This window comes from Pristiophorus japonicus, chromosome 18, assembly GCF_044704955.1.
Source record: "Pristiophorus japonicus isolate sPriJap1 chromosome 18, sPriJap1.hap1, whole genome shotgun sequence".
In the NCBI taxonomy this organism is placed as follows: domain Eukaryota; kingdom Metazoa; phylum Chordata; class Chondrichthyes; family Pristiophoridae; genus Pristiophorus; species Pristiophorus japonicus.
This window is the reverse complement of record NC_091994.1, coordinates 12,813,803-12,841,369: the sequence shown is the minus strand read 5'-3', so window position 1 is coordinate 12,841,369 and position 27,567 is coordinate 12,813,803. Positions and strand designations below refer to the sequence as shown.

The window sequence follows — 27,567 nt, the reverse complement described above, 5'->3', positions numbered from 1 at the left end:
AATGCTAACTCTGTTTCTCTCTCCACAGATCCTGCCTGACGTGCTGAGTATTTCCGGCATTTTCTGTTTTTATTTCAGATTTCCAGCATCCGCAGTATTTTGCTTTTGTATCAGTAAGTGGCATGTTGGCTACTCAATGTGAAAGTTACAAAGTGTGAGAACGTACATTGCACCCACAATTCACCACAAGCAGAGTTCCCACTTTGCATTGTGCCAATGCAGCGAGTGCTGAGTGAAGCCTAAGCCAGGCATAACAACACAAGGAAGTAGTGAAAGTCCCTCCAGCTACTCCCATGCACTTTGAGTGGGCAGTTTCTGAGCAATGTTGTTAGGGGCCAACAAACTGGTTGCCTGCCCACATATTAACACCATTTAAAAACATAGCCTGAACAATTTCTGGAATTTGCAAAAGACATACGACTTTTAAAAATTGTTATTTCATTTTCACATTTGCTAAGACAGATTTTATCAGCAGGTTACCATAATTTATGCATGTACCTCATTAGCTTTAGAATAATTCAGCTGGGAAGCTGCCCACAAATGATAATACCAGCAGCTCAAACTAGTGCCAGTTTAAAAACCAAGCCCTAAGGTTGGTTTGCTTTGTGCTATCTCTGTTTTGGCATCCACAATTTGGCAAAAACATAGTGCACATTAGTGGCTGGAGCCCAAGTTCCTGGCAACAGTCTAACCATGACACATATAACTGTCTGAAGCATACTTACAAGATGTAAGTTATGACTCCAACGGACCACATATCCACCTCCGGCCCATACGTGCAACCTCGTAGAATCTCAGGTGCTGAAAAAAAATGAAAAATGTAGAAGCATTACTATCGTAAGCATTAAATATATATTGTTAAGCTTCAGATCTGGCCGCCAAGGTTCAGTTCTGTTTTGTTCCTGGATTCTAGTCGAAAGCTATCACTCATTAAATAATTCTGTAAAGTATTCAGTGGATTTTGTTTGTTTTGATCACAACCAAACCCAATACTGGAATCAACAACAACAACTTGTTTAATTTAAACTACTACTCAAAAAAAACCCCAGAATTTCTTGTCATTAAGAAGAAAAGGCCTCGTTGGAGTGCCGATAGGATACCCATTGTGTTGGTGTCCTGGTTGGAAAACAGCCTGGTTTAGTTGATATACATGCATGTTCTGACTTAGCTGGTTTTCATTGTAATAAGTGGACACTGGCATTCCTCCCAGGGTTAGCTGCTAAACCCAACAAGGCAATACATTTAAAAATAACATTTTAAATGCATAGGACTGGAAAGGACAATATGCCATCAATGGGCTTTGCTATCGGCTTTATGGAATACTTAAACAGATGACAGTGAAGTCGAGATGAAATTTCTTGAGGGTTCTCACTTTCTTACATGCATTTGAAGTCATTGTTGCCACTTATTCACTCCCAGCATAATCTGAATATGATTGCCAAGTCTGCAACTGAATGCTTGTAACAGAGGGCCCGATTTGAACTCCGAGTGGGTTTTGGGTGAGCGGGTGGTAGTTAGTTTAAAACTGATGAAAAAATTAGGGGACTAAAATTACATTGCGCCCCATTTTGGGGTGGAAACAGTCACAAGGCGGAAGTCCCTCCGCCAGGCACGGAAATCCCACCCCGCGACCTATATTCGGGTTACCGCCCCCGAGAGCAAGCAGAGCGCAAAATATCGCACTCCACTTGCTCTGTGAGGTGTGAGCAGGGCAGAAGGGCTCCATGAGGGGTGCAACGCCATATGGGGAGACGTGTAGCGCTGCTGTGTAGACAGGGACCTCCCTTTCATTAAACGCAGCAGCCAATTTGCACACAGCAAGCTCCCACAAACAGCAATGTGATAATGACTATAGATAATCTGTTTTTGTTATGTTGATTGAAGGATAAATATTGGCCAGGACACCGGGGATAACTTCCCTGCTCTTCTTCGAAATAGTGCCATGGGATCTTTTACATCTACCAACTGAGCCACAGCTGACACTAAATAATAATTTGAATGGGCTATGCAGCCAAGAATGGGGAGTCACTCATCAAAGACACCGAGGCAGTCAGGACCCACTGGAAGGAGCACTTCTAAGATCTCCTTAACCGAGACTCTGCCTTTGACTTGAGTGACCTCGACTCCATCCTGCAGAATGCTACCCCCCACCATCTCAGCAAAACCCCAGCCCTGCACGAGGTAGAAAAGGTTTTTCTGCCAGCTCAAGAACAACAAGGCAACGGGAGCGGATGGAATCCCCGCTGAGGCACTAAAGTATGGCGGAGTGGCACTACTGGCATGAATGTATGTCCTCATCTCTCTCATCTGGATGGAGGAGAGCATGGTGGGATGCCGTAATCGTGACCATCTTTAAAAACGGGGTCAAGTCCGACTGTGGCAACTACAGAGGAATCTCTCTGTTATCAGCCACTGGGAAAGTCGTCACGAGAATCCTCCTCAACCGTCTTCTCCCTGTGGCTGAGGAGCTCCTCCCTGAGTCACAATGTGGATTTCGTCCACTACGGGGTACAACTAACATGATCTTTACGGCAGCTGCAAGAAAAATGCAGGGAACAGCACCATCTCTTGTACATGACTTTCTTTGACCTTACAAAGGCCTTTGACACTGTCAACCGCAAGGGACTATGAAGCGTCCTCCTCCGTTTCGGCTGCCCCCAAAAGTTTGTCACTATCCTCTGCCTGCTGCACGATGACATGCAAGCCGTGATCCTGACCAACGGATCCATCACAGATCCAATCCACGTCTGGACCGGGGTCAGTCAGAGCTGCGTCATCGCGCCAATCCTCGATCTTCCTCGCTGCAATGCGCCACCTCACACTCAACAACTTCCCGCTGGAGTGGAACTAAACTACAGAATCAGTGCAAACCTGTTCAACCTTCATCATCTCCAAGCCAGATCCAAGACCGTCCCAACCACTGTCGTCGAACTACAGTACGCGGATGATGCTTGCATCTGCGCACATTCAGAGACCGAACTCCAAGTCATAGTCAACATCTTCACTGAGGTGTACGAAAGCACGGGCCTTACACTAAACATCCGTAAGACAAAGATCCTCCACCAATCTGACCCCGCCATACAGCACTGCCCCTCAGTCATCAAGATCCATGGTGCGGCCCTGGACAACGTGGACCACTTTCCATACCTCGGAAGCCTATTATCAGCAAGGGCAGACATCGACGACGAGGTTTAACACCGCCTCCAGTGTGCCAGCGCAGCCTTCGGCTGCCTGAGGAAGAGAGTTTTCGAAGATCAGGTCCTCAAATCTGCCACCAAGCTCATGGTCTACAGGACTGTAGTGATACCCGCCCTCCTGTATGGCTCAGAGACATGGACCATATACAGTAGACACCTCAAATCGCTGGAGAAATACCACCAACGATGTCTCCGCAAGATCCTGCAAATCCCTTGGGAGCATAGACGCACCAACGTTCGGCTCGATCAGGCCAACATCCCCAGCATCGAAGCACTGACCACACTCGACCAGCTCTGTTGGGCAGGCCACACTGTTTGCATGCCTGACACAAGACTCCTAAAGCAAGCGCTCTACTCCGAACTCTTACACGGCAAGCGAGCCCTAGGTGGGCAGAGGAAACGTTTCAAGGACACTCTCAAAGCCTCCCTAATAAAATGCAACATCCCCACCGGCACTGGGAGTCCCTGGCCAAAGACCGCTCTAAGTGGAGGAAGAGCATCCGGGAGGGCGCTGAGCACCTCGAGTCTCGTCGCCGAGAACACGCAGAAAACAGAGATGAGGAGGAATTTCTTCATTCAGAGGGTTGTGAATTTTTGGAATTCCCTGCCCCAGAGGGCCATGAATGCTGAGTCTCTGAATATATTCAAGGCTGAGATAGGTAGATTTTTGGAGTCTAGGGGAATCAAGGGATATGGAGATTGGGCGGGAAAGTGGAGTTGAGGTTGATGATCAGCTATGATCTTATTGAATGGCGGAGCAGTCTCAAGGGGCCGTATCGCCTACTCCTGCTCCTATTGCATATGTTCTTATGTTACAGTCCCTGTTTATTATACCAGTGCTGAACTAAGCTGACTTCTTGAAGGTGTAAGAGAGCAGTCCACTAATGACCCTCTTTCTGAGATCAGTGGTGTAACTCATTTTCTTCACCTTTGTGTCACAGGGAATGCTCTGTTCATGGGCAGAATGCAGAGGAAAAAGGGGTGGAGACCCACAATACTGTGACTCTGCTCCCTTTGCCTTGCCCAGAGCTTTCCATTACCGTGGGTGTAGGCATAGTGGTTCTGCCCACATCAAGCATAGCACTGCAAATGAGGCAGGAGATAGTATGACTGGCCCTCTCAGCTCTCCCTGCACTTTCTTGTCGGATCAATGGGTGGGTGTCCATTTGGAGGCTGGCCTTAGGCCCTACGCCGCTCAGATTGGAGGATCTGAGCAAAGGCAGCCAACAGCAAAATGGAGGTGGGAAAAATCCCTTTTCTTTCAGGTACCAGGCACCATCTTCTGGTCTGCAGAATTTCTAGCTGTTGTTTTTGGACCGCACCCAGAGGCCTCGTGGCTCCTGACAACCATTGCCACTGTCGGAGACCTGTCAGGCCTTCAGCAGTGACTGGCTTTCCACTCCTGCTTCCAGATGCTGTCCCTGCTAGGAGACAGACACGCGGTGGGGGACTCTCTAATCTAATTCAATGAGCTGAATACGGAAGTGCAGGCAGATTCAGGTCACCAAATACAGTGTGCTATGCCTGACTAGTGTTCGCGGAGCGGCAGCGGCGGGGTTAAAAGCAGCAGCGCCCGAGGCCCAAGAACAGCGGCAAGAGCGGGATCAGAGGAGCTAGCTGGGAGAAGCGCGAACGGATCTGCACAAACTCATTTTTGATCATGTCAAACTTGCATTTTTCACGTACAGCTCGAGCTGTGTTTCTTCTGTCAAAAGGTTTTTGAACACAAATATATTTATTTTTCCATTCCATTTAATTGGTTTTGGGAATCACTTTGGCTTCACGGATTCCTGTTCTCGCCGTTGTACACCCACATCCAAGTCATTGGTTGGGACTCAGCAGCGAGGTCGAGGCCCAGGAGCGAGGTCGGGAGGAGCTGGGCCAGCGAGAAGTGCAGTAAGGATAGGGCCCAGGAGCGAGGTTGGGATCCAGGAGCGAGGTTGGGACCCAGCAGCGAGGTCAAGGCCCAGCAGCAAGGTCAAGGCCCAGCAGCGAGGTCAAGGCCCAGCAGCGAGGTCAAGGCCCAGCAGCGAGGTCAAGGCCCAGGATTGGCGCAGCTGGACCAGCAGCGAGGTCGGGGCCCAGGGAAGGTGCAGCATGGGCCATCAGCGAGGTCGGGAGGCCTCTGAAACCCAGGGAGAGAGGACAGTAGGAATATGTGTGTGTGTGTGTGTGTGTGTATGCTAGGCCCATGCAGCAGAGCTTGGTCTCCAATCATCTTGGATCCCCTTGCTATTGGACCAAGATCTTGCTCTGTCAAATCCGTGTGATAGCTGGTGTGCAACGGCCAACCCACATTAAAAGAATTCACGCACAGGCAAAAAAAAAGTAATCCTCGACTCCGAGGACTGCCTAAGAATTGTGTTAGGAATCAGAGTAGGGGGGATTTGAGGAAAATTGTCCCCACTGTGATGACTAGTTCCTGTAGTATGTTATTATCTAGCTTAATTCAAGTCTAGAATTATCTAGACTTGAACTTGAGATGTCATTACTGTACATGGCTTGTCAAATAAAATTAACAAAATCTAAGCTTGGGTCCAATAGTTTGGAGCATTGGTCTGTTCTTCCCACAGATGAACAACATTTCTTTTATCATATTGTGACGGTGGCAATCATTTATGCCAATCAAGCAGGCTGACAGCAGGAAATAGGAAAGTGAGTAATGGGAAATGTATCACTATGGTAACCTTTAATCAGAAGACAACCATCTTAAAAATGTGCTCGAGGAGATTTTTCTCTATAGTAGTGTGCATTCACTGACAGCAGGCTTTATATATTCCACTCGTTCTATATAACTGAAATGAACAGGAAGGATAAACAGGAATAAATTTATCCCCATGAGCTAATTTCAGAATCTTGACGTGAACACAGGTTGAGAGAGATAAACGTCAATGCCCATCTTTACTGAGGGCTGTTTGATTCCTCTTTGGTTATAATCTTTTCTCTGTTACAATGGCTGTTAACTGTGAAGGAAAAGGATTACAACGAAGGCAGCAAATCTGACACCTCCCATAACAAAAACAGGCCACTTAACACCACTCCATCTGTGATTATCTCTCACCTCTCAGACATGCAACCGCACAATGAGATTCCAAGAACTAAGCACAGCATTTTGGATTTTACTTCAGCACTTGCAAGGTCCATAAAAAACTTTGAATCACAGAGAATGCCTCACACTAATATATTTACTCGGGAATTTATTTTGTAGTTAGCAGAACCAATATTTATTTTTTAATAAATGGGAGCAGGGCTATGGTGTTTGGAAATAGTGAGACAGGGTATCTTGGTGTGGTTTGAGTGGGAGAGGGATTGGAAGGAATGGGAGAGGGACAGGGTGTCAGTCTACATGTTAGAGCAATATCACAGAAGTAGCTCAATACCAGCAAGTGTGTCAGTCTTCGTCTCTGGGTCAGATGTTTGTGGGTTCAAGTCTCAGTCCAGATGAGCACAAAAATCTAGGCTGATACTCCCAGTGCAGTATTGAGGGAGTGCTGCACTGTCGGAGGTGCGGACTTTCGGATGAGATGTTAAACCGAGACCCCGTCTGCTCTCTCAGGTGGATGTAAAAGATCTCGTGGCACTATTTTGAAGATGAGCAAGGGAATTATCCCCGGTGTCCTGGCCAATATTTATCCTTCAACCAACATCACTAAAACAGATGATCTGGACATTATCTCATTGCTGTTTGTGAAGCTTGCTGTGCGCAAATTGGCCACTGTGTTTCCCACATTACAACAGAGACTACACTTCAAAAAAAGTACTTCATTGACTGTAAAGCGCTTTGGGATGTCTGGTGGTCGAGAAAGGTGCTATATAAATGCAATTATTTCTTTAACCCTTGCACGGGAGATACCTGCTCATTGGGAAAGAGCACTGTGGTGAGAACAGTCCCCTAATGGGCTGCAGATCGACTGATTGGTGTGGATAGAGCAGTGGTGTAGAAAACCTCCCGCGAAGGGGCCACAGGCCAGGCAATCGGTGGAGGTGGAGCACTGGTGTGGAGAACAGGCCCAAGAATGCACCACGAACTAGCCGACTGATAGGGAGACAAGCCAGTGAAGCTAAAGAAGTCATCATCATCATCGTCATCATCATAGGCAGTCCTCGAAGCGAGGATGACTTGCTTCCACGCCAAAAAGGGATGAGTTCACAGGTGTTTCATTGAAGGACCTAACATTCCAGATCCCAAATTACATCGTGAAGGGTGGAAGATACCTGTGCGTGGATTTTTTTAACATGTGGCAGCCGTTGTACACCAGTCACCACACGGGCTTGACAGAGCTAGGTCTTGGTCCAGTGGCAAGGATTACCCAAGACTAACTGGAGACCAGCTCTGCTGCACAGACCGAGCGTGCACACAGATCGCAGTGTTGGACTGGCCCATGCTGCCCCTGGGCCCTCACCTCTTCTGGGCCCCAGATTCACGCCTCTCCTGGGCCCCGGTCCCTCTACAGACTCTTGCCGCTCCTTCGCCCCTCCTGCTGTGCCTGCCCACACTGCAATCAGTGACCTGGCTTCATAGCCGTCGCCCTCCTGCAGCAGCACGCGCTGCTCCCTGCAGTGGTATGCCGCCGCACGCTGCTCCCTCCGATGGCCCCGGCCTGCTGATGGTCTTGCAGGCCAGGACCGCGCCGATTTCCGGGTCGGGATGAACGGGGACCTAGAGCAGAGAAGGTGCTCGAGAACAGACAGGAGGAGGGTGGTGAACCTGCCAGAGAGAAGCCAGAGCAGGATTTCAAATGGAGGCTGAAACATTGGGATGGAGGCAGAGTGGACCCTGCGTGGGAACCTTGCGAATCCTCTAACACTGCACAAGGAAGCTCAAACAGAGAGGGAAGAAACACAGGCAAACCTTAATTAAAAACAAAGTGGTAATAAAATACTGAGTTAAGAAAAGATGAAGCTCTACAGAAAACCTTTATAAACTATATGTAATGTGACTGGTCAGATGTGACATGGCGAAATTTAAATTCCGATCACAGCATTGTATAGTGGCATCACATCAAAGGGTGCTGAAATGTGCACATTTTTATAATGGGATTTCCTATAGGAAGAGATTCACACAGGAATTTAGAATGGAATGCGATTTGAGCTTCCCCTTGCTGTTTCAGAAGACGAGCGAGGTTCACGCGCTTCCTTCCCAATGTTTCAGCAACTTTCTCTAGATTCCAACACCCACCATGCCCTCTCCACACATTTCTTGACCTTGAGACCCACCTCCTGTTCCCTTGACCCTATTCCCAGCAAACTGTTGCCCACTGCAACTTCCCTTCCTGGCTCTCCATTTAGCTGATAATGTTAACTGTTCTCTCTGCTCAAGTACTGTCCACTTCGTCTTCAAATCTGCCATCAACACGCTCCTCCTGAAATAATCCACCCTTGACCCCTCTGTCCTTGCAAACTATCGCCCCATCTCCAACTGCCCTTTCCTCTCCAAAGTCCTTGAACATGTTGTCTCCTCCCAAATCCGTACCGACCTTTGCCGCAACTCCATGTTTGGACACCATCAATCAGGTTTCCGCCCTGCCATAGTACTAAGCAAAGTCACAAATGACATCCTATATGAACTGTGATCATGGTTAACTATCCCTCCTCATCCTTCTCGACCTGTCTGCAACCTTTGACACGGTTGATCACACCATCCACCTTCAACGCCTCTAATCCATCGTCCACCTGGGTCCATTCCTATCCTGGTTCCATTCCTATCTATCCAGTTGTAGCCAGAGAATCACCTGCAATGGTTTCTCTTCCTGCTCCCGCACGATTACCTCTGGTGTCCCTCAAGGATTGATCCTTGGCCCCCTCCTATTTTTCATCAACATGCTGCCCCTCAGTGACATCATCCGAAAACACGCCCGTCAGTTTCCACATAAATGCTGCCAACACCCAGCTCTACTGTGCCACCACTTCCCTCAATGCCTCCACTGCCTCTGATTTGTAATGCTGCTTGTCCAACATCCAGTACTAGATGAGCAGAAATGTCCTTATATTAAATATTGGGAAGACTGAGGGGTAGGAATTGCCCTCTGCCTGAAACGGGGCGCATCCTCCTTTTTTTAAAGTTATTCGGCACTTTGAAGTTTTTTTCCGGTCGGGGCGGATGTTGTGGTGGCTGCGGGGCGGAAATGCCCTTGCAGCGGGTCGGTCGTCCCAACCAGTCATCAGCACCATCAGCGCGTCGCTGATGATGTCAGCGTCTCTCCCCTTCAGTTAAAGGGGAGGGCTGCTGCGAGCACTGCCTATTTTTCACGTAGATTCACTGGGCCACCACGGAGGGTTTCAGCTGGGCCAGTGGCCTGGGACCCAAGAGGAGGGCATAATTGTCGGGCTAACCTGGCAGTCGGCCGACAATAAAAATAAAATGGAGTCGCCGGCAGCGCCACCTCCCCTTTAAGGGTGGCCGCACCACTGACCAACAGGAAGTGCACCTACAGATAAAGCTGTCAGTGGCACCGACCGGCGGCGCCACCGCTCTTGTGGGGCAATTCCAGGAAAGGGGCAATTTCCCACGGGGCAATTTCGGGAAGGGGGTCAGCGCATGCACACCGTGGTGGGTAAATGGGCGGAGCAGTCCTCTACACCACTCTGACCCTGAGGAAGGGCAATGTTTAAAATGGTGGCCCCTCCGCGGAAACTCGGCGCCCATTCCGCACCGGCCATTCCGCGCCGCTTTCAGGCGGCCATGGGCCTTATATAGAGGGGCAATTTCGGCCCCTAAAACCATTGTCTTCGGTTCCTGTCATAATCTCCATTCCCTAGTCAGTGACTCCATCCCTCTCCCTGGCCACTGTCTGAGGCTGAACCAAACGTTCGCAACTTTGGCATCCTATTTGACTCTGAGGTGAGCTTCCAATCAATGTTCTCTCTAATTTTTTTTTAGTTACGCAGTCCCTTTAACTGGCTGCACGTCCCATTCAAATTTCCGTGCATGCTTGGCTTCTCCAATGTAAAAGCCAGTGAGCAGCTAGCGTGGGACCTCTAGACCATAGCTGTGCAGCTTAACAGGAATGTTGCTTCCAGCCCCATATCCACTCCATCACCAAGACTGCCTACATCCACCTACATAACATCGCCCATCTCTGCACCCTGCCTTAGCTCATCTGCTGTTGAAATCCTCATCCATGCATTTTTTTTACCTCTTATCTTGACTATTCCAGTGCTCTCCAGGCCGGCCTCTCATCTTCCACCCTCCATAAATTTGAGCTCACCCAAAACTTTGTTGCCGTATCCTAACTCGCACCAAATCCCATTCATCCATCACCCCTGTGCTCGCTGACCTACACTGGCTCCCAGTCTGGCAATGCGTCGATTTTAAAATTCGCCTCCTTGCTTTCAAATCCCTCTGTGGCTTCGCCCTTTCCGATCTTTGTAACCTCCTCCAGCCCCATAAACCTCCAAGACCTCTGCGCTACCCTCATTCTGGCACATCCCCAATTTTAATCGCTCCACCGTTGGCGACCATGTCTTCAGCTACCTGGGCCCTAAGCTCTGGAATTTCCTCCCTAAACCTCTCTGCCTATCTAGCTGTCTCCTCCTTCAAGATGCTTCTTAAAACCTACCTCTTTCACCCAACGTAATATTGCCTTAAGTGGCTTGATGTCAAATTTTGTTTTATAACGCTCCTGTGAAGCACCTTGGGACATTTTACTAAGTTAAAGGTGCTATATAAATGCAAGTTGTTGTTGTTGTGGACAGCCACTTTTGGCACCCGTGCCAGCCTCACCAGGAGTACCGGGTGTAAGGAGTCCCAGAAGAGCGGTAAAAACCTAACTCATTTTTACATTTTTTTTTAAAAGGTTTCCTTCTGGTCTGAGAGTAGCTGGAGTACTCTTCTGAGCCCCACATGGAAACAGAGGGCCCTGGCCTTCCCTTTCCTGACAGCGATCACCCGCTATCCCACTATTCCGCCCCCCCGCCCCCTCCCCCACCACTTAACTGACAGCCAGGGACCGTTCCCGTGGATGTCCGGTCACAGCTTCCTGCTGCGCTTACTCAACTCCCACCCACACCAGTCTGGCGCCATTTGATACTAGGTTTGGGCGTGAGTTGGGCCTGATCTATTTAAACGAGGCTCAGGAGTTAAAATGACCCAGGCCTCACATTGGAAAGAAAGGGCGAGCTTGACGCTTGTCCCACCGGCCCCATGCTCGCCCCTCTCCCCCTGTTAAAATCTTGGCTTTAGTGACAGGTAATTTATTTTGAAACATATATCAGAGAAGTTATCACAGCAATAATGAGTTATCTTTTTTTTATGTATGAAAAGCACTCGCAAGTTTTAGCTGTCTTTTGCAAAAGTTAAACAATTGCCTGGATTTTCCAGGCACTAGATATGTTCTGCTCTGTGACAGAATGATGGTTAGTGCTGCATTTGAATTAATTTTTACAAGAAACACTGGTATATCAGTTAGCCATTCAGTAAGAATTTAGGTAGTTGAATTACTTTAATTCTTAGACTCCTGGGAATATTCCTGTATCATTATGAAAATGTAAATTGTTCCCATGGAATAATGTAAAAAATTGCCCAGTTAATGCTTTACTGGCTCCGTTAATTTGCTTGCTTTCCTCTATCCTAACAAACAGAACTAAATTCAGAGGAAGCTTTTTTTCTTGTGAGGGCAGATGGTTTTTATAGTTTGAGTTCCACGAGTATCTTTGCATCAAAATGTCACAGCTTTCATTCGGCATTCAAAGAAATCCTGTCCACTTACCACAATATCCGGGAGTCCCACAAACCGTCTTCATGGCAACCTGCTCATTCACAATTTTGGACAGACCAAAGTCAGCTAAAATAACAAAAAAGATAAATGTAAGATAAATGGCAGAAGGGTCGAGAACCAGAAGACACAGATTCAAGGTGATTGGCAGAAGAGTCAAAGATGACACGAGGAAAGACTTTTTTACGCAGCGAGTGGTTAGGATCTGGAATGCGCTTCCTGAGAGGGTGGTGGTGGCAGGTTCAATTGTGGCTTTCAAAAGGGAGCTCTTTCAATCTCAACGCTGCCAGCGTGAAAAGGTTAGGCGCAGGCAGCGGAAGGAGCGTGCGTCAAATCAGTCCCACGCCCCCCCTTCCCCAGACGAATATCTGTCTCACCTGTGACAAGGTCTGTGGCTCTCGTGTTGGACTATCCAGCCACCAAAGAACTCACTTTAAGAGTGGAAGCAAGTCTTCCTCGATTCTAAGGGACTGCCTATGATGATGATGGGATAAGTACTTAAAGGGAAAAAAAATTGCAGGGCCACAGGGGAAAGGGCGGGGGAATGGGACTAGCTGAAGTGCTCTTGAAGAGAGCCGGCATGGGCTCGATGGGTCGAATGGCCTCCTTCTGTGCTGTAACTATTCAATGATTCTACGATTCTCACTAAAGCCAGCAGGGTAGGAACATGGTGTGTATGCAGTTTGTACAATGCCTTTAGTGCTTGTCGTTATCATAAATACAAGAGTTTGTGTCACTGTCTTTGAGAAATTAATTTCAAGTATTATGGTGGCACCAGTGCTAATAAGCCAACATCGAAGTGCCTGACAGCCCGGTGATCTGTGCACCAACTTCAATAATTGCTTTTTAGGCGCAGTCGAAAGGTACAAGTAACCCCACGTCAGAGATGGCACTCTGTCGCTAAGGGCAACAGTACAGTTTTTTAAAAATCAGTGAATTATTTAGTTTTAATTGAAAAATCTCTATTTGTTGTTTTAAAAACCCAGACAGCGATGAGAGTAAACTGCCTCCTAATCTTGACAGGTCTTCTTGTAGAATGGTGCTGAACACAACAGGGCTTCAATTAGGAAAAAAGCTACACATGCTGAAAATTTGAAATAAAAACAGGAACTATTGGAAATACACAACAGGTTGTTCAGCATCGAAAAGAGAAAAAAAGGCTAACATTTTGGGTTGAGAGCCAAGAGCCGATTTTCTCGCCCGTTGAGAGCACACACCGGGGAATTAGATCTCCTTTGTCAGAGTGTCAGAGATCCGAAAAGGGAGTCTTCTTGGCTTCTCTAATCAGATGCTGTCTATTTCCAATTCAATTCCATTCAATTCAATCCAATTCAAATACATTTGTATTTTTATTTAAATAAAATGGGAGCTTTTTAAGAAAAATCTTCAATGATGTGATGGCAAAGCTGAATTTCATTACGAGACTACTCTTAAGGGAAACAAATTTCCTGTTGTAAGCCAATTTTCATGATTTATTGTCACAAAAATTCACACAATTACATCAACGCATTTAAACATGGATACAGGGATTCCCTAATGACTCAGTGGGTAAAGGCATCATCTACTGTAGCACAAAGTCACACAGCTCAGAAGGTTCCAGGTTTGATACAGGTTTACAAAAGCAAAATACTGCAGATGCTGGAATCTGAAATAAAAACAAAGAATGCTGGAAATCTCAACGGGTCAGGCAGCATATGTGGAGAGAAAAACAAAGTTAACGTTTTGGCTCGACGACCCTTCATTAGAACTACCAAATGTTCTTAAGAAGCACTGAAAGGGGGAGGGGAAGAAAGAACAAAAGGGAAGTTCCGTGATAGGGTGGAAGGCAGGAGTGATTAGGGAGACAAAAGGGATGATGGGCCGAATTGAAATGGTGATGACAGAAGTTAGAAAAAGGTTCATCTGGATAGAATAAGGTGAATGGCGGAGTAATGACCAGCTTCCATTAGAGACAAAGAGAAAAAAAAACATAATATGGGGGGTGGTGAAGGGAGCCAAAGATGGGCAGAGGTTATGCTCTGAAATTGTTGAACTCGATGTTGAGTCCAGAAGGCTGTAAAGTGCCTAAACGAAAGATGAGGTGCTGTTCTTCGAGCTTGCGTTGAGCTTCATTGGAACAGTGGAGCAATCCGAGGACAAAGATATCAGAGTGGGAGTGGAGCAGAGAATTAAAGTGACAGGTGACCGGAAGCTCAGGGTCACACTTAACAGACTGAACGGAGGAGTTCAGCAAAGCGGTCACCCAATCTACGCTTGGTCTCCCCAATGTAGAGGAGACCACATCATGAGCAGCGAATACTGTATACTAAATTGAAAGAAGTACAAGTAAATCGCTGGTTCACCTGCAAGGAGTATTTGGGGCCTTGGATAGTGGGAAGGGAGGAGGTAAAAGGGCAGGTGTTGCATCTCCTGCGCTTACACGGGAAGGTGGAAAGGGGGGAGGGTGCTGGGGGTGACTGCGGAATGGACCAGGGTGTCGCGGAGGGAGCGGTCCCTTCGGAACACTGAGAGGGAAGGGGAGGGGAAGATGTGATTGGTGGTGGGATCACGCTGGAGATGGCAGAAGGTATTCGTTGAATGTGGAGGCTGGTGGGGTGAAAGGTGAGAACAAGGGGAACCCTGTCTTGGTTATGAGAGGGAGGGGAAGAGTTGAGAGCAGAGGTGCAAGAAATAGAACAGATACTGGCTTATGCTGAGTTAGGTGACTGTCAGCTGATGCAGCAGTTCAAACACCCCAGTTAGCCTCAGTGCCCCAGGACCAGGAGGTCACTCCTGATTTCTATCCAATGTTTCCTGCTAGAAAGTACGCACGTGTACATGTTGAGTAAAACCAGAATTGATCTTGGCTCTGATGCCTTCCAGTGGTGACCAACCTACCATCACTTACTGCCTTGGGTCGCACATGAGGAATGGCCACTTGGCCAAGATAAAGTGCACTTGTTCAACGTAAATGAAGATGTCCTTTCTGCCATGTATAGCAAAATTGTATACCCATTCTTTATAAATGTGTTGTCTGTTTTGCTATACATAAAGCAAAGAGGAAATCTTCCCTCATATTACAAAGTAACTAAGAATATCAGAAATCTGAAAGAGGAATCTGGAACCAAAATGCTAGCTTATCATCTCTTATCATATACACCTCCATCCCCCATCAGGATGGCCTGAGGGCACTCTGCTTCTCCCTTAAATGGAGGCCTAACCAGTCCCCATCCACCACCACCCTCCTCCGCCTGGCTGAACATGTTCTCACATTGAACAACTTCTCCTTTGGCTCCACTCACTTCCTCCAAAAAAAAGGTGTTGCTATGGGAACCCGTATGGGCCCTAGCTATGCCTGCCCTTTCGTGGGATATGTGGAACAGTCTTTGTTCCAATCTTACTCAGATCTCCTCCCTCACTTCTTCTTCCAGTACATTGATGACTGTATTGGTGCCATTTCCTGCTCTCACCCCAATTTCCACCCTTCCCTCACTTTCACATTGTCCATCTATGAATCTTCCCTTCCTTGACTTCTCTATCTCTAGTTCTGGGATTAGGCTATCGTCTAAAATCCATTATAAGCCACTGACTCCCAGTGCTACCTTGATTACACTCCCTCCCACCCCGCTTCCTGTAAGGACTATTCCATTTTCCCAGTTTCTCCATCTCCATCGCATCTGTTCAGACGATGTCATGTTCCAAACCAGTGCTTCTGATGTGGCTTCCTTTTTCCTCAGCTGAGGATTCCCCTCCACCGTGGTTGACATGGCCCTCGATCATGGGAATCCCTGGTCCAAGACCGCCCTAATTGGAGGAAGAGCATCCGGGAGGGCGTTGAACACCTCGAGTTTCATCGCCGAGAACATGCAGAAATCAAGCACAGGCAGTGGAAGGAGCGTGCAGCAAACCAGACTTCCCATCCACCCTTTCCTTCAACCATTGTCTGTCCCACCTGTGACATAGACTGTAATTCCCGTATTGAACTGTACATCGTCATCATCATAGGCAGTCCCTCGAAATCAAGGAAGACTTGATTCCACTCTAAAAGTGAGTTCTCAGGTGACTGTACAGTCCAATACTTCTTTGGCCAGGGATTCCCAGGTGTCGTTGGGGATGTTGCACTTTATCAAGGAGGCTTTGAGGGTGTCCTTTAAACTTTTCCTCTGACCACCTGGGGCTTGTATAGGAGTTCTGAGTAGAGCGCTTGCTTTGGGAGTCTTGTGGCCAATGCGGACAATGTGGCCCACCCAACAGAGCTGGTCGAATGTGGTCAGTGCTTCGATGCTGGGTGCTGGGGATGTCGGCCTGATCGAGAACACTGACATTGCGTCTATCCTCCCAGAGGATTTGCAGGATCTTGCGGAGACATCGTTGGTGGTATTTCTCCAACGATTTGAGGACTGTACAGTCATCTGAGAGCTCACTTTTAGAGTAGAAGCAAGTCTTCCTCGATTTTGAAGACTGCCTATGATGATGATGATTCCCATTTACAGCTCCTCTAGACTCATTTTTTGTTGCATTACTTGTCCCATTACCATCTCCATTTGCCTTGCACCATCACCCTTTTGTCATTTAATCTCTCCTCTCTTCCACCCTATCGCAGATCTTCCTTTTCTCCTTTCCTCCCCACCCCCATTTCCCTGCCTCTGTACTTGCTTAAAACCTTTATCCAGTTGTAATGAAAGGTCTTTGACCTGAAACGGTAACTTTGCTTCTCTCTTCACAGAAGCTGCCTGACCTGCCGAGTATTTCCAGCATTTTCTGTTTTTACTTCAGATTTCCAGCATCCGCAGTATTTTGTTTTCGCGAAGTAACTGTATAGTTCATCCCAAATTCTTAGTGAGGCATACCTTTAATTACTCGTAATTAGTTCAAAGTGACATACCTATTTTCAGCGGTGCCTCTGCTGATAGATCTGCATACAGTAGATTTTCTGGTTTGAGATCTCGGTGGACTACTCCATTCTCATGTAAATACTGCAAGGATTTTGAGAAAGAAATCAGCATTCTGCATTAACAAAACAAGAGTACCCTAATTTTGCACTTGAAAAGGCTTTTGGTCAATTACTACAGGTCCTTGTTTCTAATCACTTAGTAAGTTGAAGTCTCTTCTGCTTGAAGCACGTACAATGACTGGAGGCTAATTGTGTTGTGGTATCAACCTTATTGCATTACAGGTGAGTTTTCCAGCAATGGCAGCATCAGGGAATTGCACATTTGTTGAAAATTAGGGATTTACAAATAATCACAGTTACTGAAAAGTCATGACTGCAATGTGTTGGCAGTGATCCGTAAAGATGCCCATGCTACTGGCTTGTACGGGTAGCTAAACCCTCAGCCAAGTGCTGGGAAATGGGAGACTTTTAGCACCCAGTGTCATCATAAAGCACTACCAAATTATCTGTAGATTCCTCTACTCCATCTTAAAAACCTCAGAACATTTTGTAATGTATTCATGTAAATTTTCTATTGTCCACACCAGCCTTGACTTTTCTGAATAAGACTGCCCATTTACACCAAATTATGGAAAATATGGGTCTCTGATAACATCAGGTCTCTTGAAATCGGCTCCTTTGTAATACAGAATGCTTTAGTCTCCGTAACACTGCCCAACTCTCCTCCTGCCTCAGCTCATCTGCTGCTGAAACCCTAATCCATGCCTTTGTTACTTCTAAACATGACTATTTCAACGCAGTCCTGGTCAGCCTTCCACGTTCTACCCTACGTAAACTTGAGGTCATCCAAAACTCAGCTGCTGTGACCTAACTCACACCAAGTCCTGTTCACCCATCATCCTGTGCTCGCTGACTTACATTGGCTCCCTGTTAAGCAACACCTCAATTTAAAAATTCTTATTCTTGTTTTCAAATCCCTCCACGGCCTCACCCCTTCCTATCTCTTCCAGCCCCATAGCCCTCCAAGATATCTGCGCTCCTCCAATTCTCGCCTATTTTGCATCCGTGATTTTAATCGCTCCACCATTAGCAGCCATGCTTTCAGCAGCTGAGTTTTGGATGATCTCTAGGCACTAAGCTTTGGAATTCCCCCCTAAACCTCTCTGCCTCTCTCTCCTCCTTTAAGATGCTCCTTAAACCCAACCTCTTTGACCGAGCTTTTGGTCATCTGCCCTAATATCTCCTTATGTGGCTCGGTGTCAAATTTTGTTTGATAACGCTTCTGTGAAGCGCCTTGGGACATTTTACAATGCTAAAGGCGCTATATAAATGCAACTTATTGTTGTTGTACAACGCACCTGCAATCAATGGCACCGTTCAATGTAAAACTGGCTTTGGCATACTAAGGCATTGCACAATTCATCATTTTCATTTGAGGTATTAAAGAAAGGTGAGGAAGAAATAAGAATACATTTTTAAACCTTATCCACTATGCATTAACTGCATTTGATCCCTAGTCCAAAAAAAATAGAGACAGTGCCTCACAATGGAACGGTCTTCTGACATATTATGACAAAGTAACAGGCAATCCTCTGCATTGGAGAAGATTAACACAAAAGTCCCAATGACTCGCCTCACAACTTTGTCGCAAGAGCTATTTGTTTTTCCCAAAGGTGGAAATTGTTGTGAAGAAAGAGAAATACTTCAGCAAGCTGCACTGAAATCTCACAGGGAATAGATCATACAACTAAAGCTAATTTTTGAATACTTAGGGCCCGAGTTTGGTCAAACCTAAGTTCCACCCATGTACCGTCGAAAGGACCGCTAAGATCCTGACAGTACTTTGGGCAGAAGTTTGGTGGTAAAATGGGGAAAAAAACGCTTGGCGGAAAAAATGGGCGTTACACGCCGATTCTGGGCAGCAACGGGCGGTAGGTGGAATTCTGGGCGGCAAATGCGATCCTCGGCAAAGTAACGCCGAGGATAAGGTTGGGCCTGGGGAGGGTGAACGGGGAAAAAAAAAATGTTCAACAAATGAATAAAAAAACTATTACAAATCCTTCAGAGGACCCTATCCAACAAAATCGCTGCAAAAGAAATGAAGAAAACCAGTTCACTAACCTTTCCTTGCAGGTCCTCATACTTACCGTTCAGGTACTACCTGCCTCCACACGGCGGTCTTTTCTGCTGCTGGAGCGGAGGACCGCCCGGACCAATCTCGGGAGGGAACGGGCGGGAGGACCTTTGTCGGCGTTGCACGCCGACGCACGCCAGCGGACGCTCCCCAGTGGTCTTCTCTCCCCGCCGGTGTGAGGGCCTCACTAAACTCGCTCAGAGGGGAGAGCGACCAAAAAACAGGGAGACCGCCGAGAAAACTCGGTGGCAGCCGACGGTAAGTTCACCAAATTCGGGCCCTTAGCTGTCAGGACAGAGATGTGCCAGCAGCAAAAGACAAGAGGAAAGGACGACACGTCAAAGTGTAAAGCAATCAAAAAGAAAGACTTGCATTTATATAGCGCCTGAAGTACAAAGCCAAAGAAGTACTTTTTTAACATGTAATGTGGTAAATATAGCAGCCAATTTACGCACAACAAGCTCCTACAAACAGCAATGTGATAATGACCAGATAATCTGTTTTAGTGATGTTCAGTGAGGGATAAATATTGGACTCGTGGTCAAATCCACAGTAGCTATGGTTTAAAAGCAATGGGTTATCAGAAACAGAGGAAAGACAAACAACATCTCTTGTGGACAATAATGAATTACAACTGAAAATTCTCAGAGCCATTCTGAGTGGCACAATAAAACCGTTGGGTTTCCACAAGACGTGTTTAGACCATGCCTGGAAACTTTCAGTCTCTGGAATCTGTGACTCTGCCTTTGGTTACCAACACCCTGGAAATAAATACGCCAAGGATCTCCTGGTTCCACAGGGGCAGGGGGAAATGTCTTCTGCTTGTTCTGCATCAAGAAACATTGTACATACAGCAAGAATGTTTCTTATGTTTGTTATTACTAGAAAAATTGTAAGTACGTTCGACAAAACACATTTCCAATTTTGTTAGAAACTGCAATTAAGGGTGTTACTAAGATATATTGAGCAGAGGAAATCGTCACTCCCGGGTTATTCTCCTCAAAGCAATTTGCTCTTGGAATCAGTTTACCTCCACCTGCAGCACAGTGCACAACAAAGATTCTTGGTTTGGTGGACGCTGACTCTTTCCACGATTGCCTGTGGTGACAGGTTTTGAGTTTGATGTCTGTCTGCTGTTTCAATCTGTCAGCCAAATGTGTGGTGAGCTTTATCAGATTCACAGCTGCTTCATTTCATCCTTTTGAAAAGTTAACCTGATAGTATATTTCCCATTCAGCTTTAAATGAAGCTATTCTCCAGGTGCAAATTTTGCTCCCTTTCACCAGCACATTCATTCTGATGTTGTTGTAAGATATATTATAACTGCTTAAATGGAAATTGAAACCATAACATTTACTGAAAGAAGAAAGACTTGGATTTATATAGCGCCATTCACGACCACCGGAAGTGCCAAAACGCTTAACAGCCAATGAAGTACTTTTGGAGTGTAGTCACTGTTGTAATGTAGGAAACGCAGCAGCCAATTTGCACACAGCAAGTTCCCACAAACAGCAATGTGATAATGACCAGATAATCTGTTTTTGTTACGTTGATTGAGGGACAAATATTGGCCAGGACACATGAGAATAACTCCCCTGCTCTTCTTCGAAATAGTGCCATGGGATCTTTTACATCCACTTCAGAGAGTAGAAGGGGCCTCGGTTTAACGCCTCATCTGAAAGACTGCACCTCTGACAGTGTAGCACTCACTCAGCACGGCAGTGGAGTGTCAGCCTAGATTTTTGTGCTCAAGTCTCTGGAGTGGGACTTGAACCAACAATCTTCAGAGGCGAGCGTGTTACCCACTGAGCCACAGCTGACATTACTAACTGGTTACTCTAGGATATGGATTTCTTTTTACTTATTTGTGGGTTATGGGCAATGCTAGCAAGGCACTAGTAGCCCTTCAGTACTGTACCCCAGTGGTCATTCTTCATGTATGAACCTAGCTCCAACTATTCGGCATGGAGGGTATGATAGCCAAGTTGGATTCTGTCCTTACCCGACGTGAACAGTGATCAGGAGTGAGAATTCTAGCAATATGCTGTGCTGATTGAAGCAAACGTCACTTAGAAACATAGAAACATAGAAAATAGGTGCAGGAGTAGGCCATTCGGCCCTTCGAGTCTGCACCACCATTCAATAAGATCATGGCTGATCATTCCCTTGGTACCCCTTTCCTGCTTTCTCTCCATACCCCTTGATCCCTTTAGCCGTAAGGGCCATATCTAACTCCCTCTTGAATATATCCAATGAAGTGGCATCAACAACTCTCTGCGGTAGGGAACTCCACAGGTCAACAACTCTCTGAGTGAAGAAGTTTCTCCTCATCCCAGTCCTAAATGGCTTATCCATTATCCTAAGACTGTGTCCCCTGGTTCTGGACTTCCCCAACATTGGGAACATTCTTCCCGCATCTAACCTGTCCAGTCCCGTCAGAATCTTGTACGTTTCTATGAGATCTCCTCTCATCCTTCTAAACTCCAGTGAATAAAGGCCCAGTTGATCCAGTCTCTTCTCATATGACAGTCCAGCCATCCCTGGAATCAGTCTGGTGAACCTTCGCTGCACTCCCTCATTAGCAAGAACATCCTTCCTCAGATTAGGAGACCAAAATTGAACACAATATTCCAGGTGAGGCCTCACTAAGGCCCTGTACAACTGCAGTAAGACCTCCCTGCTCCTATACTCCTAGCTATGAAGGCCAATATACCATTTGCCTCCCTCACCGCCTGTCAGTGACTGATGAACCATGACACCCAGGTCTTGTTGCACTTTTCCTAATCTGTCGCCATTCAGATAATATTCTGCCTTTGTGTTTTTGCCTCCAAAGTGGATAACCTTACATTTATCCAGCTGAGGGCACGGCCGCCAAACTTATATCTTACAGCATAAATATTCTTTTAAATTAAAACTCTATATTAAATATAAACATTTTCTGAGTGGCTACAACATTCTAATAAACTGTGCCTGTAAATGCCGCTGTGAGGGTTATGTTATGTGACCCACTTAGTAAAGTAGGATTACGTTACTACCCGAACATGTGACATGCTGCGGTACTCTCTGACCCTTCCCAACATTCCAAAATGGCATATATCCTGATTATTTTCAATAAATCTCAATATGAACTCTAAAACCCTTCCCTCAGCTTAAACTTTGTCCAACTGTCAAAAAATAAAAACACCTGATATCCCCAAAGGTTATTTTTTGACTGAAGAGCCAACAGCAACAACAGCTTGTATTTATATAGCGTCTTTAACAAAGTAAAATGTCTCAAGGCGCTTCACAGAAGTATTATAAGACAAAAATTTGACACCGAGCTATACAAGGAGAAATGAAGGCAGGTTGGTCAAAGAAGTCAGTTTTAAGAAACATCTTAAAGAAGGAAAGAGGTGGAGAGGTTTAGGGAGGGAATTCCAGAGCTAAGGGCCTAGGCAACAGAAGGCACGGCCACCAATGTGATTATAATCAGGGATGCTCAAGAGGGCAGAATTAGAGTAGCGCAGATATCTCGTGGGGTTGTGGGGCTAGAGGAGATTACAGAGATAGAGAGGGGCGAGGCCATGAAGGGATTTGAAAACAAGGATGAGAGTTTTGAAATCGAGGCGTTGCTTAACTGGAAGCCAATGTAGGTCAGTGAGCACAGGGGTGATGGGTGAGCGGGACTTGGTTCGAGTTAGCTGAGTTTTGGATGACCTCAAGTTTACGAAGGGTAGAACTTGAGAGGTGTTGGAATAGTCAAATCTAGAAGTAACAAAGGCATAGATGAGGGTTTCAGCAGCGGATGAGCTGAGGCAAGGGTGGAGACGGGCAATGCCTCGGATATGTGGTCGGAAACTCATTTCAGGGTCAAATATGTCACCAATGTTGCGAACATGTCTGGTTGAGCCTCAAAATATACTAGGGAGAGGGAGAGGTGGCTATGGAATGCAGTTTGTGGCAAGGACCGAAAATAATGGCTTCGGTCTTCCCGATGTCGGACAAGTGGTAGGATGAATAATCTTTAGCAGCAGAAGAAAAGTTAAATATCCTGATGCAATTAACTGGAAAGCGGTACATCATGATCTGCAAAGTGCTAGATAAATAATGATTTGATGATAGAAAGGCATGGCAAGCTGTTGGAGGACTCACATGGCCATCCAACAGGGGAAATAGGGAACCCTTAGAGCGATAGCTGGAGAGGTAATGGGGTGCCTGTCCTGATCAGCAGTGGACACATGTTTAAATGGCTCCAAAGTGAACCACATTTAATTGGAAAGAGATTATTGTGATCTTCAAAGTGCTAGGTTAAAAACTCCAGATCTCTCCTCCCAAAATTATCTGGTGCTCACCAGTATTATCTCATCTCCTACTCGCAAATGACTGCTCACCCCCTGTCCCCTCCCCCCGAAAACCACTCTGGCTTCCCTTCCTTTCCCCCTAACAGTGAAGCAATTAGGGACACTCCCTCAAATCAGAACCAACTTGGGTTCTCCCTTCCACGCTCAGAAGCAACTCGGGCCACCCCTGCTGAGAATCTATTCTGGCCTCTCCCCAACCCCACTAAAGCAATTTGGACATCTCCCTCTGAGAATTCTGGACTCCCTGCTAACCCTTTCTTTCCCCACCCCCCACATTCATTGGGAACCAAATTGGGTCCCCCGCTCAATTGAGAAGCAATTCGGACCTTCTTACACCTGCCAACCAAGCCGAGAAGGAACTAGGGTTTCCTCCATCCATGCTAAGCAATTCAGGTCTCCCTTGCCGACCCCATCCATGAGCTAATGCCTTCCCCTTCCTCATAATCAGAAGGAACTTGGGCCTCCACACGTAGTGAAAAGCCTACCCTCTGAACGCCCTATCATTCCTCCCTTCCAGTAAAGATGTAAATGAGCCCATGCCTAGAGCAACTCCTCTGCCCCCCACTGTGAAGAAAATGGACCCTAATTCATTGGACCCCAGATTACTCAGTGGAAAATCAGCTCTAGCCCAGTGCCAGCTACCCCTTGCCTCGCTCTTCTCCACTCCCTTCACTTACACTTTGCCTCATACTCCTCCCCATCCATATCCTGGTTTTCTCATCTTTCTCCCCATCCTCCTCGCCTCTTCCATTCCCGTCTTTTTTCCCTACCTCACTGCGAAGGAAATCGACCCTGGCCCATTGTATGCCACCTCACAGGTCAAACAAAATCAGTGTTACTCAACCCTTCCCAAATCTCCCCTCTCTTTCGCCCTTCCCCTAGCTCCCCCCTCCTCTCCCTTCCTCTGTCCTCCCACCGCATTCTCTTCATTTCTCCCTCTCCCCCTCCCGTCCTTTCCCATGTGCCAGAGTTCCGTTATCTCCTAACCTTCCAACCCTGCTTGCACTTGGTCTTGACTACCCATGTGCAATACCACAGGAGGCTGACTAGTATATGGAATAACCCCTCTGAAATAAACCTCAGCTGAACTTTCAGACTTCAGTAATTGCTGAGAAGCCCACACAAATCTCACTGCTTTGCTATGAAAGTCAACCATGCCAGAGACACTGAGAATTTGTCAATATGACACTTATATCACGACAGCATCTGTCAAGTTACAGAAGCATATGTAAGACATGAGTTTGAGCCAATTTCTTTGCAGTGGATGGTTTCTTTGAAGTAATCTGTGTGTCCAGATATTTGCAACGGCATCCAAAAATGGTACACACATTTTGTTATTCAAATAAAAGGACTGAATGTAATAAAAATAAAATTCAAAGTGTCTCGATTTTCTCAATTCACCAAATCTGCGTTTGCATATTCTCCTTCGGTTTTCTTCGCCTCGCCAATTAATAGTTGCTTAGCAACACCCTGCATTGTCCTGCAGACACCAGGGCTGGGAAATTAAATGTAGAGTTCTACGCACCTTCAAGGTTACTCATAATCCATGGATTAAAAATAAATGCAAGCTTACATTCTCCTGCTACCAAACAACTGGTTTCCAGTTATGATAGCCCATCTTCAATAAATGTACAATTTCAAAAGATTAATATATTCTGTTGTAAAACCCTACCTCCCCCCATTATTTCATATTGCACGCAAAACATAGCTTGCTTATGCCACATTCTTTTGCAACCCCCACCTCAACACACATAGGGGTAGATCTTGACTACGGGTGATAGCAATATTCATTTCCACTGAAGTCAATGGTCATGAGCCTTTGGCTTACTCCCAGACAACCATTCAGCTGATCAGTAACACCTCTCATATCCTCTCTGGCAGAGGACAGTTCCAAACATTAATTACAATATAAAAAACAACAAGATGCTTCCCTGGAGAACTACCTATTTTCTACCATCGTGTCCCTTCGTTGTGCACTATTACTGCTACCTCTTATCACCGTGATTACCGCTTGTGTCTAAAACTCTTTTCCCTTGTGACCCTAACTTCTTACTCCTACATGATACTATCTCGTTGTCAGGAGGTTGTGAGGTTTTTGGCTGGGACTATATCAGTGGAGCCCTTGAGGACTGAGGTACCATCTTCTCAGTGACGTCAATATCCTTGAATTACCTGCTTCCAATGCCATATCATTTACACATCCAATGCCTACCAGACCCAGACCAGAAGCTCCCTCCTGTGCTGAATTTAGAGGGGTCGATTTCAAAATTTTCATCCTTGTTTTCAAATCCCTCCATGGCCTCGTCCTCCCTATCTCTGTAATCTCCTCCAGCCCCACAACCCCCCTCTAATTCTGCCCTCTTGAGCATCCCTGATTTTAATCGCTCATCCATTGGTGGCTGTGCCTTCAGCTGCCTAGGCCCTAAACTCTGGAATTCCCTCCCTAAACCTCTCCGCCTCTTTATCTCTATTTCCTCCTTTAAGACACTCCTTAAAACCTACCTCTTTCACCTGCCCTAATTTCTCCTTTTGTGGCTTGGTGTCAAATTGTTTGTCTTATAACACTCCTGTGAAGCGGCTTGGGACGCTATATAAAGCTGTGGTTGGGTCTTCAGGAATTACTGTGTGTGGAAAATCTAGGCCATGCTTGTTTAAGGCAAAGGAATGATTAATTAATACTGTTCAGATGTCTATAGTTATCTGAAAAAACTAAACTGAAATCAGTGTTACTGTAAAATGCAAAACTAAATTTAGTACCAAATTCTACACACTACTTTTTCTCTTTCGTTTTTCTTCAATTTATAGTTCATCTGATTGACCACGTCAGCTGGGAAAATGTATGCAGACGAATTCCTTAAATTATCCTGAATTCGTGTTCCAGACATTTGTTTCCGAGATAAGCATAACCACAGACTCTGTGGCAGATGGGGATTATTTTAGGGGTTTAATTTTACTTCGACTTAATCCATTCCTCAAGGTACTTTTTAATGCTGCGTCATTGATCCTTGACTCGAATCTGGCACAACCGTGTCAAGGTGCTGCCTTGTATAATTTATGCTAGTGAATAATTCTGTGTATGCAGAGGAGGGGACAAATCAATTACAGTGTGTGAGAGAACTATGAAACCTCATAAATAAATTAACAAATATTCTGATTCCAGTCAAGATCTGAAGTATGAGGGTTTGTATACTTGTTTACCCATTCCCACTATTTTAATATATTTGGATCAAGGACAATATTGGAATTTTATTTTACCTAACTACATAAAAATACTGGGAACTAAAAATCTGACTGTTTTAATGTTAAGAGGCAATGGGGGAATCTTCAACTTCTGCCCAAAATGCAGTGGTGCTCTGCCTGAACCATTTTCGGGTTTGGACCTCATTTAAATGCTGTCGGCAAGCTACAGGCACCAAATGGACACTTCGCTGCAGGCCCACAAAAATCCTGCCCATGCTCTGCCCATTTGCATAAGAAATAGCAGCAGGAGTAGGCCATGTGGCCTCTCGAGCCTGCTCTGGTATTCAGTAAGATCATGGTTGATCCTTGACCTCAACTCCACCTTCCCGTCCGATTGCCATATCTCTTGATTCCCCTAGAGTCCAAAAATCTATCGATCTCAGCCATGATTATATTCACTGACTCAACATCCACAGCCCTCTGGGGTAGAGAATTTCAAAGATTCACAACCCTCTGAGTGAAGAAATTTCTCCTCAACTCAGTCCTAAATGGCCGACCCCTTATCCTGAGACTATGCCCCCTAGTTTTAGACTCTCCAGCCAGGGGGAAACAACCTCTCAGCATCAACCCTGTCAAGCCCTCTCAAAATCTTAGATGTTTTGATGAGACCACCTCTTATTCTTCTAAACTCCAGGGAGTATAGGCCCAATCTACTCAACCTCTCCTCATTGGACAATCCTCTTATCCCAGGAATCAGTCTGGTGAACCTTTGTTGCACTGCCTCTAAGGCAAGTATATCCTTCCTTAGGGACAGAGACCAAAACTTCCTAAAAATTGTAATCGGGTCTTATAAGTGGGGTAGGACCCCACTTTGCAATATTGAAGCAGTCTCCCACCATAAACAGGCAGGTGGACTGCTTGCTCATTTACACAGCTGCCTGAAAATTGCATCAGGTGGGTCTTGGGCAGCCTGAGTGCGCCCCTCCGATTTTCAACTGCCCATTTTTCAGGTGAGAAATGGTCAGCTGACAGTTGAACATTGCCTGCATTGTCTTCCCAAGTGCCTTCCAACGCTCTGCACAATGTTATGCAACCTTACACTGCAGATTTGAGGACACTGCTTGTGTAA

The 27,567-nt window shown here is 46.1% G+C and overlaps 1 protein-coding gene across 2 annotated transcripts in view; it reads right to left on the bottom strand.

Annotated features, from left to right (window-relative positions):
* Positions 1–27,567, bottom strand: part of LOC139228550 (calcium/calmodulin-dependent protein kinase type IV-like) — a 153,640-nt gene that overhangs the window by 21,109 nt on the left and 104,964 nt on the right. For both annotated transcript variants that reach the window (XM_070859649.1, XM_070859650.1), the window contains exons 6-8: positions 16,776–16,866; positions 11,906–11,980; positions 726–801 (exon numbers count right to left, since the gene is read on the bottom strand). In XM_070859649.1, coding sequence (XP_070715750.1) covers positions 726–801; positions 11,906–11,980; positions 16,776–16,866 — 242 coding nt within the window. The remainder of the gene's footprint in view (positions 1–725; positions 802–11,905; positions 11,981–16,775; positions 16,867–27,567) is intronic.